Source organism: Condylura cristata, unplaced genomic scaffold, assembly GCF_000260355.1.
Source record: "Condylura cristata isolate star-nosed mole 26May11 unplaced genomic scaffold, ConCri1.0 scaffold00038, whole genome shotgun sequence".
Lineage (NCBI taxonomy): Eukaryota > Metazoa > Chordata > Mammalia > Eulipotyphla > Talpidae > Condylura > Condylura cristata.
The window spans coordinates 207,765-223,624 of NW_004567139.1; the positions used below are offsets into that span (position 1 = coordinate 207,765).

Sequence of the window (15,860 nt, forward strand, 5' to 3'; positions counted from 1 at the left end):
CCCTGTCGGGTGTGACTCAGATGGCGCCCGGGGCCCTGTGGGGCTGTGGCCCCTTCATTCTGCAGGGCTGTGCGGGGCTGGAGACCCGAGGCCCTCAGGCCGTCTCCAGCACGGAAGGATGTTTATCAGTGAGGGCTGGAGCTGCCTTGGCCACCCAGTAGCCATAGGGGCTGGGTGTGGATCCTTGTGGCAAAACCGGAAAAGAATCCCAAGCCCCCAGACCAGTGAGGACCTGGCAGATTGAAACCTGCTCTGCCCATTAAAATGTCAGATTGATTTAGGGCTGCTGGTTCCTGTTTTCTCTCCACGTGCCCTAGGGAGTGTCAGGCGCAAAGACTTAGCACATTGACACCCCAAGTCCAGGGCGCCTTGCCTCTGGCTGGAGGGAGCCTGGGGTAGTCACCACTTCTAGGTCTGTCTGGAAGCTACTTTGCAAGAAATGAGGGCCCCCAATGTGGGTGGGCCTGGCCCAGAGCAGCCCCCAGGCCGGCCCCTCACCCAGTCCTCTGTGCTCTGCATCACCCCAGTGTGGCCCCATGGAGTCCTCCGAGAGGGACTGAGTCCAGAACCCCAGTCTGGGCTGCCGCTTCCAGCGGGCACATGCTTTCCCACCTGAGCTGGCAGACTCCTGCCTGAGCCCGACGTGCTGGGTGGTTTGAAGTCTTGTTTTCTCTTGCCCAGGCCCAAGTGAGGGCTTGTTTGCCTCTGCTGCCCTCCGACCCGGCCCCGGAGGGTGGACCTGAAGTACTGGTGGAACTGGGACGGGTGGGTTTCTCAGCTGTGGGGTTCAGAGAGAGGAGCAGGGGTGGGGGACCAGTCAGCAACTTTGGGGACTGGGCGACCTCGCTTCTCCCTTGCTCTTGGCTGCGGGGCCAGCACGCGTCCCCAGACACTACGTGTTACTTGAGAGGACAGCGGGCTTTCATTTATTAAGCGAAGAGGACACGAGCTAAATGTGAATCTTGCAGCAGGCACCCCATTTGCAGAGGGGAGCAGAGGCTCCCCGGGGTCTGTCCTGAACACGCCCCCTTGCTGAGCACCCCAGCTGGGAATCTGCAGCAGCTCTGGGCTCTCGGCCTGCAGCCGCCCCACGGGGACCCACCTCTTCCGCATCAGTCAGATTCGGCCCTGGCTGTGGGATGCGCTGAGCTGGGTCAGGTTTGGGGAGCAGGTGACCTGGCCTGCCTGTGCGCGCGGTGCCAGCTGGGCAGCTCGGTCCTGAGCAGCTGCCACGCGGGTCTCTGCAGACGTGTGGGCCAGCGTGAAGGTGGAGTGCGAGCCCAGCTGGCAGCCCTTCCAGGGCCACTGCTACCGCCTGCAGGCCGAGAAGCGGAGCTGGCAGGAGTCTAAGAAGGCGTGTCTGCGCAGCGGGGGCGACCTGCTCAGTGTCCACAGCATGGCCGAGCTGGAGTTCATCACCAAGCAGATCAAGCAGGGTGGGTGCTTGCCCAGCGTCTGCGGTGAGGGCCAGGCCACCCTGCAGGTGGCTGAGGTGACCTGGCCACACGGTCTCTTCCTGTTGCACCCCCAGAGGTGGAGGAGCTCTGGATCGGCCTCAACGATCTGAAGCAGCAGATGAATTTTGAATGGTCCGATGGGAGCCTTGTGAGCTTCACCCACTGGCACCCCTTTGAGCCCAACAACTTCCGGGACAGCCTGGAGGACTGTGTCACCATCTGGGGGCCGGTGAGAACCCCCTTTACATACCACTAGGCCTAAAATGCACCCCTAGCTTCCTCATGCTACCCCAGCTGAAGGACCCGCTCTTGGCAGCTCCACCCTGCAGCAACACCTGTGCACCCCAGAAGCTCCCTCCCCTGCCCCCCCTGCAGAGATTGCTCCCTGCAGGAGACTGAATCTCCTTTCCACCCCAGCCAGCTGGCTTGCCCTGGGCTTGTCATTTAACTTCTCCGAGCCTCAGTTTCCTCCTCTGGCCGTGGAACACCCGGAGTGCCCACCTCGAGATGAGGGTTCATTTTTGTGAAGCCTTAGGACACAGCCTGGCACCATCTTGGTCTCCTGCCAGCTACTTTACCCTGCTGGCATCAGGACCCACATTACCTGGACCTTGCCCACAGGAGGGCTGCTCTGTGCCAGCCCTTCCAGTCCAGGCTGCTGTCTCCCCGGGAAGTAATGTCAGTTTGCCAAGGCGCTGGCCTGGACGCTCTGTCGTGAATTGGGGCAGGGCTTTAAGCAGAGACTGAAAGGGACAAAGCCTCGGGGCAGACTACCCACTCCAGGGCAGCCGTGTCCCGAGGCACTGCAGAGAGAACCCGGGACCTAGAGGATGAGGCCTAGAGGACGCTGCTTTAAACTTCACAGGCTGTTATTTGCTGTGTGTTTGTTCTCCGGGGGCTGAGCACAGGTGTGTCTGCCCTGGCCGGAGCTTCAGCACACACTAGCTCTGGTGTGGACAGAGGGAGGTTGAGGAGGCATTGGGGCCCACGTTAAATCCCACTTTGGCTCCATCAGCCGAGATTTGGGTCAGATCTCAGTCTTGCCCCCGCCCCAACCTGCCCCCTACCCTGAGTAGCCAAGGCCCTGCGAGACTCCTCTGGCAGCTGTAGAAGTCTCACCTGTCTGTCCCCCGAGGTTACTCTAACCACGGCAGCGGGTTTGTCCTGGTCCTTTATAACCTGAGCTGAAAGTCACCGGAGAGAGCCCCGTTTCCCCCTAGACAGCACTTGTCAAAAGTCAAGGCCTTTGCATCCCGGCCCGGCCAGGCTTTTAGAATGACTCCTGCTCTCTTCATTTTATAGCCTGGAACACAGAGAGGTCAAGTGTCTTGAGGCAGGTCTCGAAGCCGGGTTTGCTGGGTTTGCCGAGGGCTCGGGAAGTCGGAGGGCGGGAGCTGAGAGTCTTTCACCCCGTGCCCCTAGGAAGGCCGCTGGAATGACAGCCCCTGTAACCAGTCCTTGCCATCCATCTGCAAGAAGGCAGGCCAGCTGAGCCAGGGGGCCGCCGAGGAGGACCATGGCTGTCGGAAGGTGAGGGTGCTCTGGCACCGCCCTCCCCGCCCCGCCCCGCGTGTTGAGCCCGCAGGGGTCCCAGGGAAGGGAGGAGAGGGGAGCCCCCAGCTCCTCCCCTCCTTGGGGCTCACCTGCCTCCCGCCCTCCAACCTTGTGTTCCAGAAGGAGCAATTCTGGATGAGGCGGGTGGGGCGGGACCTGCTCTTAGAGTCCAGCTCCGAGCCCCCTGTCCACGGGGAAGTCACTTCCCAGAGGCACAGAGAACTAGAGGTGACTTGGGTGGGCCCCGAGTCTGGCCCAGTCATCACCCGAGTGCGGCATCCTGGTGAGCCTCTGGCAGCCGCCGCCCAGCTCCCCCTTGGCTTTGTGGGCCCAGCAGGCATCAGCCGCAGCGTGGGTGTCTGACGCTGGAGGGGTGAGGCCCTGCGGGCTCTCCCTCCCTGCATTTAGCCTGAGGTTTCCAGCACCTGTCCGGGAGGGAGGGGCTAGGACCCCAGGTAGGAATAAGTGGGTGGAGGAGTGAGTGTTCAGTGACCCACTCCAGCCCCCACCCCAGTGCCTCCTCCCTGGCTGCCAGCCCAGCGGGGCCATGAATTAGAGACGTAGGGTGAATTTGCCGCAGAGGACAGTTTCTGGCACTTTGGCCCCGGACAGTCCATCTGTTCCTCCTGCCAGTCCCTTGCTGCCAGTCTGGCTCTTCATGCTGTACTCCTGGCTCTTCACCAGCGTATTCACGCTCCCTCCCCACACCCTGCCCCCCTGCCCCCCAGACTCCACCAGGCCACGCAGGGAATGCCAGCAGGCATGCCCTCCAGTGAGGAGGGAGTGGTGGCAGCCTGGGGCCAGAGGGTCAGAGATGGCGCCGGCCCCCTGCCCTGACTTGGGGTGGGGCGTCACTGTCGCCCTGGCATGGGGCTGCCCGGGGTGTGCTGGGGGGATGGAGAAGCCAGTTACCACTCTGGAGAGCCAGGGATTTAGCGCTGCCCACTGCTGCCCTGGCTGCGGTCCTCCTGCCCTGGGGCAGTTGCTCTCTCCCAACCTGCAGCCCACCCGCGGCTTCCCACTTCAAGGTCCCTGGCAGCGAGGGCTGGGCGCCGGCGGGCACCTGGAGGCACCGTAGGGGAGGGCAGGCGCCGCTGTCCGTTTGGGTTCGAGTCCAGGTTCCGCCGCCGCCGGGTCCTGCCTGACCTTGGTGGGGCAGTCAGGGGTTTCTCCTCTGCAAGCAGGAGAGCGCGCCCCTGGTGGCCAAGGGGAGAGGGTGCAGCCTGGGTGCAGAGCCAGCTCCACGGAGCCTCTGCCGGCGGCCTGGGCCACTCGCACCCACCGCACGCTCGGAGGCTCGCCCAGCCCCCCCCCCCCCCCGCCGTTTGCCCAGCGCTTTGGCTCTTATTTCCCAGCCCGTTGGCAACCTTCCAGCTTCTCGTGGCTCATCTGCCAAGAGAGGCGGCTGCCGGGCCACTCGTCTTTCTGTGCCAGGCCACGGGTCAGGGGCTGCCTTGTCCACCCTGGGGCTGTGTCCCCCACCAATTTCCTCCCCCCCCCAGCTCTGGGTGATGGGTGGGGATGTGTTGGGTGCCATCTCTGGTGGCAGACCCGTCCTTCGTCCTGCGCCCCGCCTATGGCACGCTCAGCCCGGCCACAGACACCCCTCTTCTGCCCACTATCTCGAGCCAGGGTTGGACGTGGCACAGCCCCTCCTGCTACTGGCTGGGGGAGGACCAGGCCACCTACGGCGAGGCCCGCCGCCTGTGCGCCGACCACAGCTCGCAGCTCGTCACCATCACCAACAGGTGGGGCGCAGGTTGGCCTCCCCACACCCTGGCCTGGGGGCCCCTCCACCCCGAGGGTAGCCTCCTGCCATCCCAGTGGAGGGACTGAGGGTTTTGAGCCTCAGCTGGCCCTAAGGGCTTTTTCTACCATCACAAGGCTGGTTTGTTAAGTGACCCCGCATGGTGCTGGCTGGAGAGATGGGCCAGCTCTGTGCCTGGCTTTTCTACTTCTTAGCAAAACAGGGAGGTGCCTAGAAAGGGGAGTTGGGGTGCTGTGGGGCAGGCTGCCCTGGGGTCCCCACTTCCCTGGGCAAGCGACAGGTCGGGTGCAGCCCAAATTGCCGGGGCCGGCATCGGGCGCGGGGCCCAGGGAGGGGTGTCAGGTGAGTCCCGCCTTCAGCAGCCTCTGCGCGGCAGGTTCGAGCAGGCCTTCGTCAGCAGCCTCATCTACAGCTGGGACGGCGAGTACTTCTGGACGGCCCTGCAGGACCTCAACGGCACCGGCTCCTTCCGCTGGCTCAGCGGGGATGCAGTGATGTACACCCACTGGAACCGCGACCAGCCAGGTGGGCGCTGCTCCCGCGCTTGCTGGCCTCGGTGAGGCCGGGGGCTGCTGTGGCCCGTGGGACCCACAGCCCAGACTTCACAGTGTGGCCCTGCTGTGGGTGAGGTGGCCAGGGGCACGGCCAGGGGCACGGCCCTGGCGCCAGACTGCCCCGCTCAGCTCCTGACCCCGCTGTCTCGTTAGCTGTGCATGGCCGAGCTCAGCTTCCTCATCTGGACGTGGGGATTACGGTACTTTCCTCCGTAGGCTGACGGGCGGCCAAGGGGTCACAGATGTCAAGCTCTCAGCAAAGCACATACAAGTGCTCGTATTCGCCTGTTTCAGGTTCATTATGTTTTTTTAACGCTTTTAAGATTGTAATGAGGAAGGTGATGAAACAGGCTCAGAGAGGTTAAGCAGCCTGCCGGGAGCTCACAGCAGGCAACATAGACCTAGACCCCTGTTTCCATTCCCTTCCTCCTGCCTGGCTGCCCCCCCGCCCCCACCCTGCAGACATGACCAAGCTGTAGGGGTGCTAGGGGGACCAGGCCCCAAGTCCTCCTCCGCACGCAGGTCCCTTCTCCCCTTTCAGGGTACAGCCGTGGCGGCTGCGTGGCCCTGGCCACGGGCAGCGCTATGGGGCTGTGGGAGGTGAAGAACTGCACCTCGTTCCGGGCACGCTACATCTGCCGCCAGAGCCTGGGCACCCCAGTGACGCCTGAACTGCCGGGGCCAGACCCCACACCCAGCCTCACGGGCTCCTGTCCCCAGGGCTGGGCTTCAGACCCCAAGCTCCGCCACTGCTACAAGGTACACAGCCTGCGGGAGGGGGGGAGGAGTGAGCGGCGAGGCAGCCCAGCTGCGACAGGGGTCCCCTGGGGGCCCAGCCACGATTCAGATACTCCCCATAGCAGATGTGGATAGATGTGAGCGGTGACACACTCGGCAGTGGGACCCAGGGGGCTTAGCAGGCGCTCAAGACATTTGACGACCTGAAGAAGCCATAGACACCTCTGGGTTCAGGGGTCCCGAATGTTGGGCCGCAGGGCTGCACCATGGCGACTGGAGCCTGTCGGTCGGTCGGGCAGGGCCTGGTCATCTGTATTTTTAAACTCTGTCAGATTGGGAGCCACTGACCTGAGCATGTAGTCCAAGGTCTTTTGCATGAAGAAACTGAAATCCAGGGAGACAAAATGACTTGCCCAATGGCCATAGCTGGGCCTGGCTAACAGGGGAGGGAGCCAGATCCTCCTTAGGTTAGGGGGGCCTGAGGGGCATTCTCCACCCCTGGGGCTCATTCTGTGGTGAGCAGGGAGCCTCTAGGGAGCTCCCCTCCATGGTCTGGGCAGGTGCCCCCTGGGGAGACGGCTCGTGGGGACAGCTTGGACAGGTGGACTGTGCCCCTGTAGGTGTTCAGCTTGGAGCGGCTACAGGACAAGAAGAGCTGGGTCCAGGCCCAGGGGGCCTGCCAGGAGTTGGGGGCCCAGCTGCTGAGCCTGGCCAGCTACGAGGAGGAACATTTTGTGGCCAACATGCTCAACAAGATCTTCGGGTACTGAGCCTGGGGCAGTGGGCTGCGTGCATGTGTGTGGGCGGGGCAGGGTGAGGGCCATTCCACCGCAGCGAGGCCTGGCCGAGGCTTGGGATGGCCTGTGCGTCTGCTCGTGTGCCAGGACCATCCTGTCCTCCCTCAAGAGCCTCATTTCTGAAGTCAAGGCGCTGTGGTGCCCACCAGCATCAGAAAGCCTAAGTAGATGCCCTCTTCCCCCCCAACACTGCACAATCTTCTATAGGCTGATCTAGTGAAGCATCTCCCCACCCCCGTAATAACTCACACTCCTCGTCAAACAGCTTTTCTGAGAGATGGGAGGACAAAGGCTACTGCCCATGGCGCTCCCTCGGGGTCCCATCTTTGTCTTGTGGGCACCAGCATCCTATGATACACGACACCCATCATCCCTTTGCACTAGGAAAACTCCAGATGGATCCAGGCTTCCTGAGAGCTTAATTCCAGGCCCTCGTCCTCCCAGCAAACATCACCATGGCATTATGTGACTCGTGACTGTACCAGCTCACATGTTTGCTTCTCCCCAGGGGCCAGGCCCTCAACTAAACATTTGAATCCTCGTCAACTCCCTCCCCTGCCCCAGGAGGTACACATCCCCCTCTGTGGGCCCAGCTACGCTGGGGTTACTGGCCCACGGTCACCGCTGTCTTGGCCTGGTGATGGAATCCTAGTTTATCCTATTCCAGAACCCCAAGTTTCTGCTCTATCCTCACTGGCTTCTTAAACTCCTTAAGGTGAAAGCCTGCAGAGTTTTGCTGGCAGGCAAACCCTGCCCAGAGGGACTCGGGAAGGGGCAGCAAGGGAAGTGACCCACAGGGTGCTTCTGGATGCCCAGTGCCCAGATGGAGAGGCCCCAGGCCCTCTGGTGGCCGGGTCAGAGCGGCAGGTGGCAGGGGGTGTGTCCCTCCACCCCCATCTCTTCTGCCCCCACCCCCGCCCGCTGAAGGGAATCAGAGCCTGAGATTCAGGAGCAGCACTGGTTCTGGATGGGTCTGAACCGGCGAGACCCTGCAGCAGGACAGAGCTGGCGCTGGAGCGACGGTCTGGGGGTGAGGGCGTTTGGAAGAGGCGGGGGTGTGGGCGGGGCTTGATTGTGGGCGGGGCTTGATTGTGGACGGGGCTTATTTATGGGCGGGGCTTGTTTATGGGCGGGGCCTGATGCAGAGGGGCCAGCAGGAGTTGGGGCCAGGTTTAGGGGAGGAAGGAGGGTCTCTGGCCAGAGCTGACAGATAAAGGAAGTGTGAGGAGGGTGACCCGCCCAGGTTGGAGGTTTCCGCTCTGGCCTGGCCTCCTGTCACCCTCCCTGGGCGAGGGGGATAGCCCCGCCTCTCACCTCGGAGCCCTTTCCCACGCCGATCTCTTTAGTTCTCTTACCACAATTTTGACCGGAGCCGGCATGATGACGACGACGTCAGGGGCTGTGCAGTGCTCGACCTGGCCTCCCTCCAGTGGGTGGCCATGCAGTGCGAGACGCAGCTGGACTGGATCTGCAAGATCCCTCGAGGTTGGGGGCACGCTGGGAGAGGAAGAGGGGGCGAAGGTCGCGGGGCTTGGGATCAGGGGAGCGCTGCAGCATCTCTGTTGTCATTGATCCCCAGGTGTGAACGTGAGGGAACCTGACATCAGCCCACAAGGTGAGATCCGCTCCTGGTGGCCTGGGGTGGGACGGAAGGAAGGAGGAGGGGGCTTGAGTCTGCCGAGTATCCAGGGGACCCGCGTCTCCAAGGGGCAAGCCTGGATCTGGAGACTGGAGGTTCCCTTGGGTGCCCGTGGGCACGCAGGCCGCGCCTGCCTGCCCTGGCCCTGCCCTCTCGCGCGCCCACACCCCGGGCTGGGCTGCCCCGCAGGCCGGCAGGAGTGGCTGCGCTTCCAGGAGGCCGAGTACAAGTTCTTCGAGCATCACTCCACGTGGGGGCAGGCCAAGCGCATCTGCACGTGGTTCCAGGCCGAGCTGGCCTCTGTGCACAGCCAGGCCGAACTGGACTTTCTGGGGCACAACCTGCAGAAGGTGGGCGCTGGAGCCAGCGGGGGGCTGTGGGCAGGCGCGGGCGGGCAGGTGGACTGGCCGTGCCAACCTTCTTCCTGCCCAGCTTCCCCAGTTCTCCCGGGGCCAGGAGCAGCACTGGTGGATCGGCCTGCACACCTCGGAGAGCGACGGCCGCTTCAGGTGGGGGCCCTGGGCAGCAGCTGGGGGGGGCGCCTGCATGGACTCTCTGCAGTGTCCCCAGACTAGAGCTGCCGGGAGGGCATAGCACAGACAGGTGGATGTGGATTTGACTCTAGCTGCTCTGGCCCTAGCCGGCTGCGTGGCCTTGAGCGGGGGACTTAACCTGTCTGGGCCTTGGATTTCTCATGTGAAAATGAGAAAGGAGTCCTGCCTGGTAGGGTTGTTGAAAGGATTAGAAAGAGGGATGTCGTGTCCTTAGCCCAGCATCCAGCACATGGCTGGGCACCAAATAAGGGTGGCACATGTTAAGCCTGGCAGGACATGGTGGTCCCAGGGGTCTCTGTGTCCAGTCCCCACCTACCACTGTGGGCTGGAGGAAAAAGGCCCCGTGCAGTGGGCATGTGAACCACCCTGGACGCTTGCTCTGGGACCCTTAGGCTTCTAGCTAGAGAAACCCAAGGTGCAACGGGCCTCACCTGGAGCCTCCAGGTCTCTGGGTCCCCGACTGTACTGAGCTCCATGCCTCCAACCCCCATCTTGTGACCACTGAGCCCCTGGATGTGGGCCCTTCCCGCCCCCGTGGTTGAGGCTTCCTGACTGCACGTGGGAGCTGGGCACAGCACCAGTGCCAGTTGCCCCTGTGGGGTGCCATTGCAGGTGGACGGATGGCTCCATCATAAACTTTATCTCCTGGGCACCGGGAAAACCTCGACCCATCGGCAAGGACAAGAAGTGTGTGTACATGACGGCCAGCCGAGGTGAGGGCAAGGGTGGGCAGGAAGGCCTCAGTGGCAGTGAGGACTGGGCAGAGCTGCTGTTAATTCTCCTTCTCTTTGTTCCCGCAACCCAAGAAGGGCTTGGCCCGGAGAGGGGAGGGCCTGTCCCCATGCCACAGCCACAGGATTGCGTTGGGGACACAGGACCCTGACCCCAGCCGGCCGCCCTGGGGTGACTGCCCTCCCCCTTCTCTGCAGAGGACTGGGTGGACCAGCGGTGCCTGACAGCCTTACCCTACATCTGCAAGCGCAGCAACAGCACCAGAGAGACACAGCCCCCGGACCTGCCCCCCACCGCCCTGGGAGGCTGCCCCTCTGGCTGGAAGCAGTTCCTCAACAAGGTAGGCGGTGAGGGGCTCCCAGCGGGGCCAGGGAGAGAATGGGAACCTCAGCAGGCCTCACACCGTGGCCTCTCGTCTGTGCCTGCCGATCTTGCTCCTCCTGGCTCCAGGGCAGGCTCTTGGGAAGTAACTCAGTGGGGTCACCTCTTCTGACCCATCAGGAAAAGGGGTGCTTCCCAGAGTTTGGGGAGCTTTCTATATCAGTGGTCACCAAACATTTTGCTAATGATTCCTCCTAGGAAAACAAAATACTGACCATATGGAGATGTATATGCGTTAGGTATAATGAGTCAGCACAAAGCAATGGGAAGTGTGAGCTAAAGGTTTAAGAGCGAGCGCTATTTCTAAGGTAACATTTTTTGATCAGTGGCATGAAAACAATTTTGTGCTCACTCCAAAATCCTCAGCTATACTCGTTAATACTTAAGTAATGTTAAAGAGCAAGGTGATTGCATATTCATTCCTTCTAAAACTCACCGCCTGACATTCTGTGATTCATGACGCAGGGGTCTTGTTTGACATTCAAATTATTTCAGAACATGGATTTAATGATGGTTGCACATTAAAAGATGGCTTCATGAAGACAAATAGATCGAAATGAAAAAAGTTCATTCATCATTGGCCGCACTTTTCAAGTCGCTCTCTCCATTCCTCACTTCTGATTAAGTGAATTAATTAAAGGTTTGGGCTTTAAGATTGTGTGGTAAGTGGCAGCATTTTAAACGAATCTGCCTCAAAACTAACCAACCCTGATCGAGAGGGTTGTGGAAAATATCTTGGGCAGATTTAAAAAAGTATTCAGAGGGCCCTCCCTGGTGGCACCGTGAGTAAAAGCACAGCACTATGAAGCTGTCACAAGTGCTGCAGAGAGTTGATCCCTGGCGAGGGAGTGACCTCTCCTGACCTGCCTGCTGCTCCTCTCAGCAGTGTATTTCAGTCCATCTGCCTGTTCTGCTCCCCACTCTGTCTCTGGTGAATTCTTTCACCCCCCCACACCTCTGGCCTGTACCCCAGTTCTGTATGAATAAATACATTTATCTTTTAAAAAAAATAACATTTAGAAAATCCCCTTCCTGAGTGTTTTGGGTATGCATCTAGGAACATGTGTTTAGGCAAAGTTCATCAACAGTCTGCTGCTGCATTTTTTAAAAATTTAATTTAAAAAAGATTTTATTTTTATTTATGTATACAAAACCTGGGGTGTAGGCGGTGGTGAGAGCATTCACTAGAGACAGAGTGGGGAGCAGAACAGGCAGACTGACAAAGTACACTGCTGAGGGGAGCAGCGGGGAGACAGGAGAGGTCTGCCGTGCCATGGCGTCAGCTCCCTGGCCGGGATCGAACTCGTGATGTAGTAGCAGCTGATGGCGTAGTGCCGGGCTTTAACCCCTCGTGTCACCAGGAGCCCAGCATGGGGCTCTAAGCAAGTTTCCAAATGTTCCATGTGAGGATTCGGTTACCTTCCCACTGACCCCTAGTCAGCTCTGATGAGACCGTCCTGGGTGTTTCCTTGTGGCTGGCACGAGCTTCTTCCAGGAGGAGGAGAGGCCTCCCTTGTTTCTGCTGGGTCATTACTGTGTCTCAGCCCTATGGGACATTCTAAGATCCCCCAAACCTGGTGGTGAGGATTAGGTTAGTCAAAGCTGAGCATCTCATCTGTAAGTCTTTGTCAGACACTGGAGCTCTTTCTCTCTTCAGCATATTCAGGTGACTGTTCCACCTTCCTTTCTTCCTTTGGGGGTTCCCCCTCTGTCTTCTGGGGATGGGACTGGTGGCATCCAGAATGGTCCAGTGGTTGGACTTCGTCCATAGGCTCTCCTCCGCACAGCTTCTGGCAGAGCTAAGCTGTCCAGCCCCCTGCATACGAATTGTTTACCTTTATATCTACGTTGGCAAAACAGCCAGCTCCTCACGTGCGTGGGCCCAGGCGGACTGGGAGGGTCGGTGGTGTGAGATTCCGTGTCCTTACGAAGCCGAGGGGGTTCTCTGTGCCAGATACATCTGCGACTGGCTCTAGTACCCCTTCCTTACTGAGTTGCAGAACAGGGGCATGGAAGTGTTAAAGGCACAAGCACAGTCAGAAAGCTTTGTGGGTAATTTAAAAAAAGTGTATCCTTGAAAACTCCAGAAAGAAAGAAAATGTAACCCTCTGCAGAGACAACCACTGTCACTATTCAGTACTCCCCTTCCCGCCTTTCCCATGTTTGGCATCATACTAACCAGTACAACTTTGTATCCGGCATTTCTTCCTCAGTATTTTTTTTTTTTTTTAAGCATTTTCTCATGTTCTGGAAATTCTTGTATGGCTTCTTCCACCTGACAAGAAACTCTCCATTTCGCACGCAGAAGGGGCCCCAGCACCTGTAAGCTACTTGGTGCGCCGGCAGGCAGCCCCTTGAGCTGAGGCTTCTTGCTGAGGGCAGTTTGCGATGTGACTTGCTGCTTCTGAGTTGATGACTAACTGACTAGTTATTTCAGTGAGGCCTCCGAGTGGTTCTCGAGCTACTGTGAAACCACACATGTGAGTTTTGCGACAGCCTTCCAGAAACACTTGCATATTTCTGGGCTTCTGCTCTTCTGCTGAGAGTCAGTCATCTGGGCCAAGGGCTGGTCCTGGGCCTGATCACTCACCCTGAGGCCCTCGCCAGTGAAGCGCTGACTTGCTTATGTGCTGCTCTCTTTAGCCTTTAAAGTGATCCCCAAAGACAGGGTTTTAAAATTCTGTTCTGCAGAAGAATGAGTTGAGGACGGAAAGATGAAGTCGGGGCTGGGCTCTGACCCCCCAGCCCACCCCGCTCACTGCCTGTCTTGTGACCCTAAAACTTCCTTCGGTTCTTCCCCCCTTATCACTGTGCCTCAGAGCAGAAGGTTGCTGGAAGTCATTTGTTCCCAAAGAACGAGACCTCCCTTGACAAAAGATGGCCCATGTAGGGTTCTTCTCTCAACCCTCTGGAATAAATGAAGTAGAAAGAAATAAAATATAGTGTTAGAAGCTGCTGCTTAACAGAGAACAAAGATCCTTCACCAATAAACAGAAATAAACGTACCTTTGAAGGCAAGATGAGAGGTTCAGACGACACTCAGGAGGCGAAGGAGAGGGCCTTGTCCCCGCCCCCAGGGCTTCACCGGGTGCTGCTGTCAGAGGGAGAAGACCCAGGTGGCCCAGAGAAGCCCTCCCCCAGCATGCCCTGCGCGTACCTGCTGTGCCAGGACCTGGCTCAGGGGACCCGGAGCCCTGGTTCTGATACCTTTTTTTCTCCCAGCCCTCAGGTCTCCCCAGACCTGCTGCAGAGAGGTTTGTGGGTTCGTAGGGCGGGGAGGTGGAGCTGGACATCATCTTTCCCCCCCAGTGTTTCCGAATCCAGGGCCAGGACCCCCAGGATCGGGTGAAGTGGTCCGAGGCACAGTTCTCCTGTGAGCAGCAAGAGGCCCAGCTGGTCACCATTGCCAACCCCTTAGAGCAAGGTAGGGCAGCCCCCAGCGTCAGCTGACAGCCCCCAACGGCTGGTGCAGAGCCACCTGGGGCTCCCACTCATAAGTCTCTCTTTCGGGGGACTGTAGCGTTCATCACAGCCAGCCTGCCCAGTGTGACCTTTGACCTTTGGATTGGTCTCCATGCCTCGCAGAGGGACTTCCAGTGGGTGGAGCAGGAGCCTCTGCTGTATACCAACTGGGCCCCTGGGGAGCCCTCTGGCCCCAGCCCTGCTCCCAGCGGCAACGTCCTGGTGAGGATGCCCCTCCCCACCCTCCCCAGCCGCGCCCCCCCATGGAGGCCATGGAACTCGCCTTCATTCCCTGGGTCCGCTTCTGGCCCGTTTGTTCGTAGTGCAGCCTCTGGGGGCAGCGGCCCAGGGGGCAGCTGCTGGGGCTCCCCTGAGCAGCTCCTCCCCGCCCCCCAGACCAGCTGTGCCGTGGTCCTGCACAGCCCTTCAGCCCACTTCACCGGCCGCTGGGACGACCGGAGCTGCACGGAGGAGAGGCATGGCTTCATCTGCCAGAGGGGCACAGGTGTGCGGCGTGGGGAGCGGACGCTGAGCGGGGCCCTGGCCCGGGACCCACGGTCACCCCTGGAGTAGAGTATCTGCTTGGGAACCCCGTGGGCAGAGAGGCCAGAGCCAGTGAGAGGGAGCACGGAGCCCGGGCCCTCGGGGCAGGTGTGAGTGCAGCAGGCTGAGCGGGCGAGTGAGACCCTGGCGCGTGTTGTGTCAGGGCCTGAGTTGACGCACCTGCACTCCACGCACAGGTCCCTGGTAGCAGCGGGGTAGACGCGAGCTTGGCTGTCTACCTGCCAGCAGACTGTCTTAGTGGTAACACAGTGGCAGGCGCCACTGAGCGTCAGTCTGTCCCAAGCACGGGCCCAGTGCAGATCTGGGCTCGGCCTGGTGTCTGGAGCTCCCCTGGCCTCATGCCTGGGAATGGGGTGCGGCAGGCCGAGCCCAGCCTGAGCCCTGTCCCTTCCCTGTAGACCTGTCCCTGAGCCCATCCCCAGAGGCGTCGACCCCTGCCCTGGGGGCTGAGCTCTCCTACCTCAACGGCACCTTCCGGCTGCTGCAGAAGCCGCTGCGCTGGCATGATGCCCTCCTGCTGTGTGAGAGCCGCAACGCCAGCCTGGCCTACGTGCCCGACCCCTACACCCAGGCCTTCCTCACTCAGGCCGCCCGGGGGCTGCGCACACCCCTCTGGATCGGGCTGGCCAGCGAGGAGGTGGGCCCCCAACTCTTGTCCTGGCCCCACTCCCCTGACTCCCTCCCGGGCCTCTCCCACCCCCTGCCTTCCCGATCCCTTCTTCCCACCCTCACGGCTCCCGCCTGCCCAGGGCTCCCGGCCGTACTCCTGGGTCTCAGAGGAGCCTCTAAACTACGTGAGCTGGCAGGAGGGGGAGCCCCAGCAGCCGGGGGGCTGCGCCTACATGGATGTGGACGGGGCCTGGCGCACCACCAGCTGTAATACCAAGTTGCAGGGGGCTGTGTGTGGCGTTCACAGGGGTACGTGCCCAGCTGCCCGGCGTGGGGAAGGGCTGCGGTGGGCAAGGTGCAGGCCGTCCCTGGGATGGGCCACTTCCTCCATCTTGCACCCCGCAGGGCCCCCTCCTCCCCGGAGAGTGAGCTTCCGGGGCAGCTGTCCCCAGAGCCTGGCTGACTCCGCCTGGATCCCCTTCCGGGAGCACTGCTACTCCTTCCACATGGAGCTGCTGCTCGGCCACAAGGAGGCGCTGCAGCGCTGCCAGAGAGGTGGGCATGCCAGCAGGCATTTCCGGTGGTACCCCTCGTCGTGGGCACCCACGGGCCCCATGAGTGCAGCCCCTGCACCCCCGGACAGCACTCACATAAGGGCCCCTGATGTTGCAGTACAGACGCCAAACGCAGCAGCACCAATGGGTGCCCTTGGACACACGTGCACACAGCCCGTGCTGTCCTCCCCGAAGCTGCAGAGAGGCGCGGGCTTCTCTCTGGGGGCTCTGCTGCCCCAGGGAGACCTTTGTCCTGACGGGGGCCTCCCTTGTGTCCAGCGGGCGGGGCAGTCCTGTCCATTCTGGATGAGATAGAGAACGTGTTTGTCTGGGAACACCTGCAAAGCATTGATGGCCAGAGTCGGGGTGCCTGGCTCGGCATGAACTTCAATCCCAAAGGTGGGTACCCTGTGTGTGGCTGGGGGAGAGTCAGGCCTCAGGCTGCAGGGCGTGGCTGGGGCGAGGACTTGTGGGAGGGGGGAGCTGCTTCTAGAAGG

At 60.7% G+C, this 15,860-nt stretch overlaps 1 protein-coding gene across 1 annotated transcript in view; it reads left to right on the forward strand.

The window, feature by feature from the left end:
* Window positions 1-15,860, forward strand: part of MRC2 (mannose receptor, C type 2) — a 22,656-nt gene that overhangs the window by 4,218 nt on the left and 2,578 nt on the right. Inside the window, 21 exon segments of the mRNA XM_012732977.1 lie at window positions 1,248-1,436; window positions 1,532-1,686; window positions 2,880-2,987; window positions 4,644-4,759; window positions 5,156-5,304; window positions 5,875-6,092; window positions 6,692-6,834; window positions 7,796-7,898; window positions 8,215-8,353; window positions 8,448-8,483; window positions 8,697-8,857; window positions 8,940-9,016; window positions 9,674-9,774; window positions 9,991-10,133; window positions 13,484-13,598; window positions 13,695-13,858; window positions 14,033-14,141; window positions 14,599-14,837; window positions 14,950-15,118; window positions 15,215-15,364; window positions 15,643-15,762. Coding sequence (XP_012588431.1) covers window positions 1,248-1,436; window positions 1,532-1,686; window positions 2,880-2,987; window positions 4,644-4,759; window positions 5,156-5,304; window positions 5,875-6,092; window positions 6,692-6,834; window positions 7,796-7,898; window positions 8,215-8,353; window positions 8,448-8,483; window positions 8,697-8,857; window positions 8,940-9,016; window positions 9,674-9,774; window positions 9,991-10,133; window positions 13,484-13,598; window positions 13,695-13,858; window positions 14,033-14,141; window positions 14,599-14,837; window positions 14,950-15,118; window positions 15,215-15,364; window positions 15,643-15,762 — 2,904 coding nt within the window.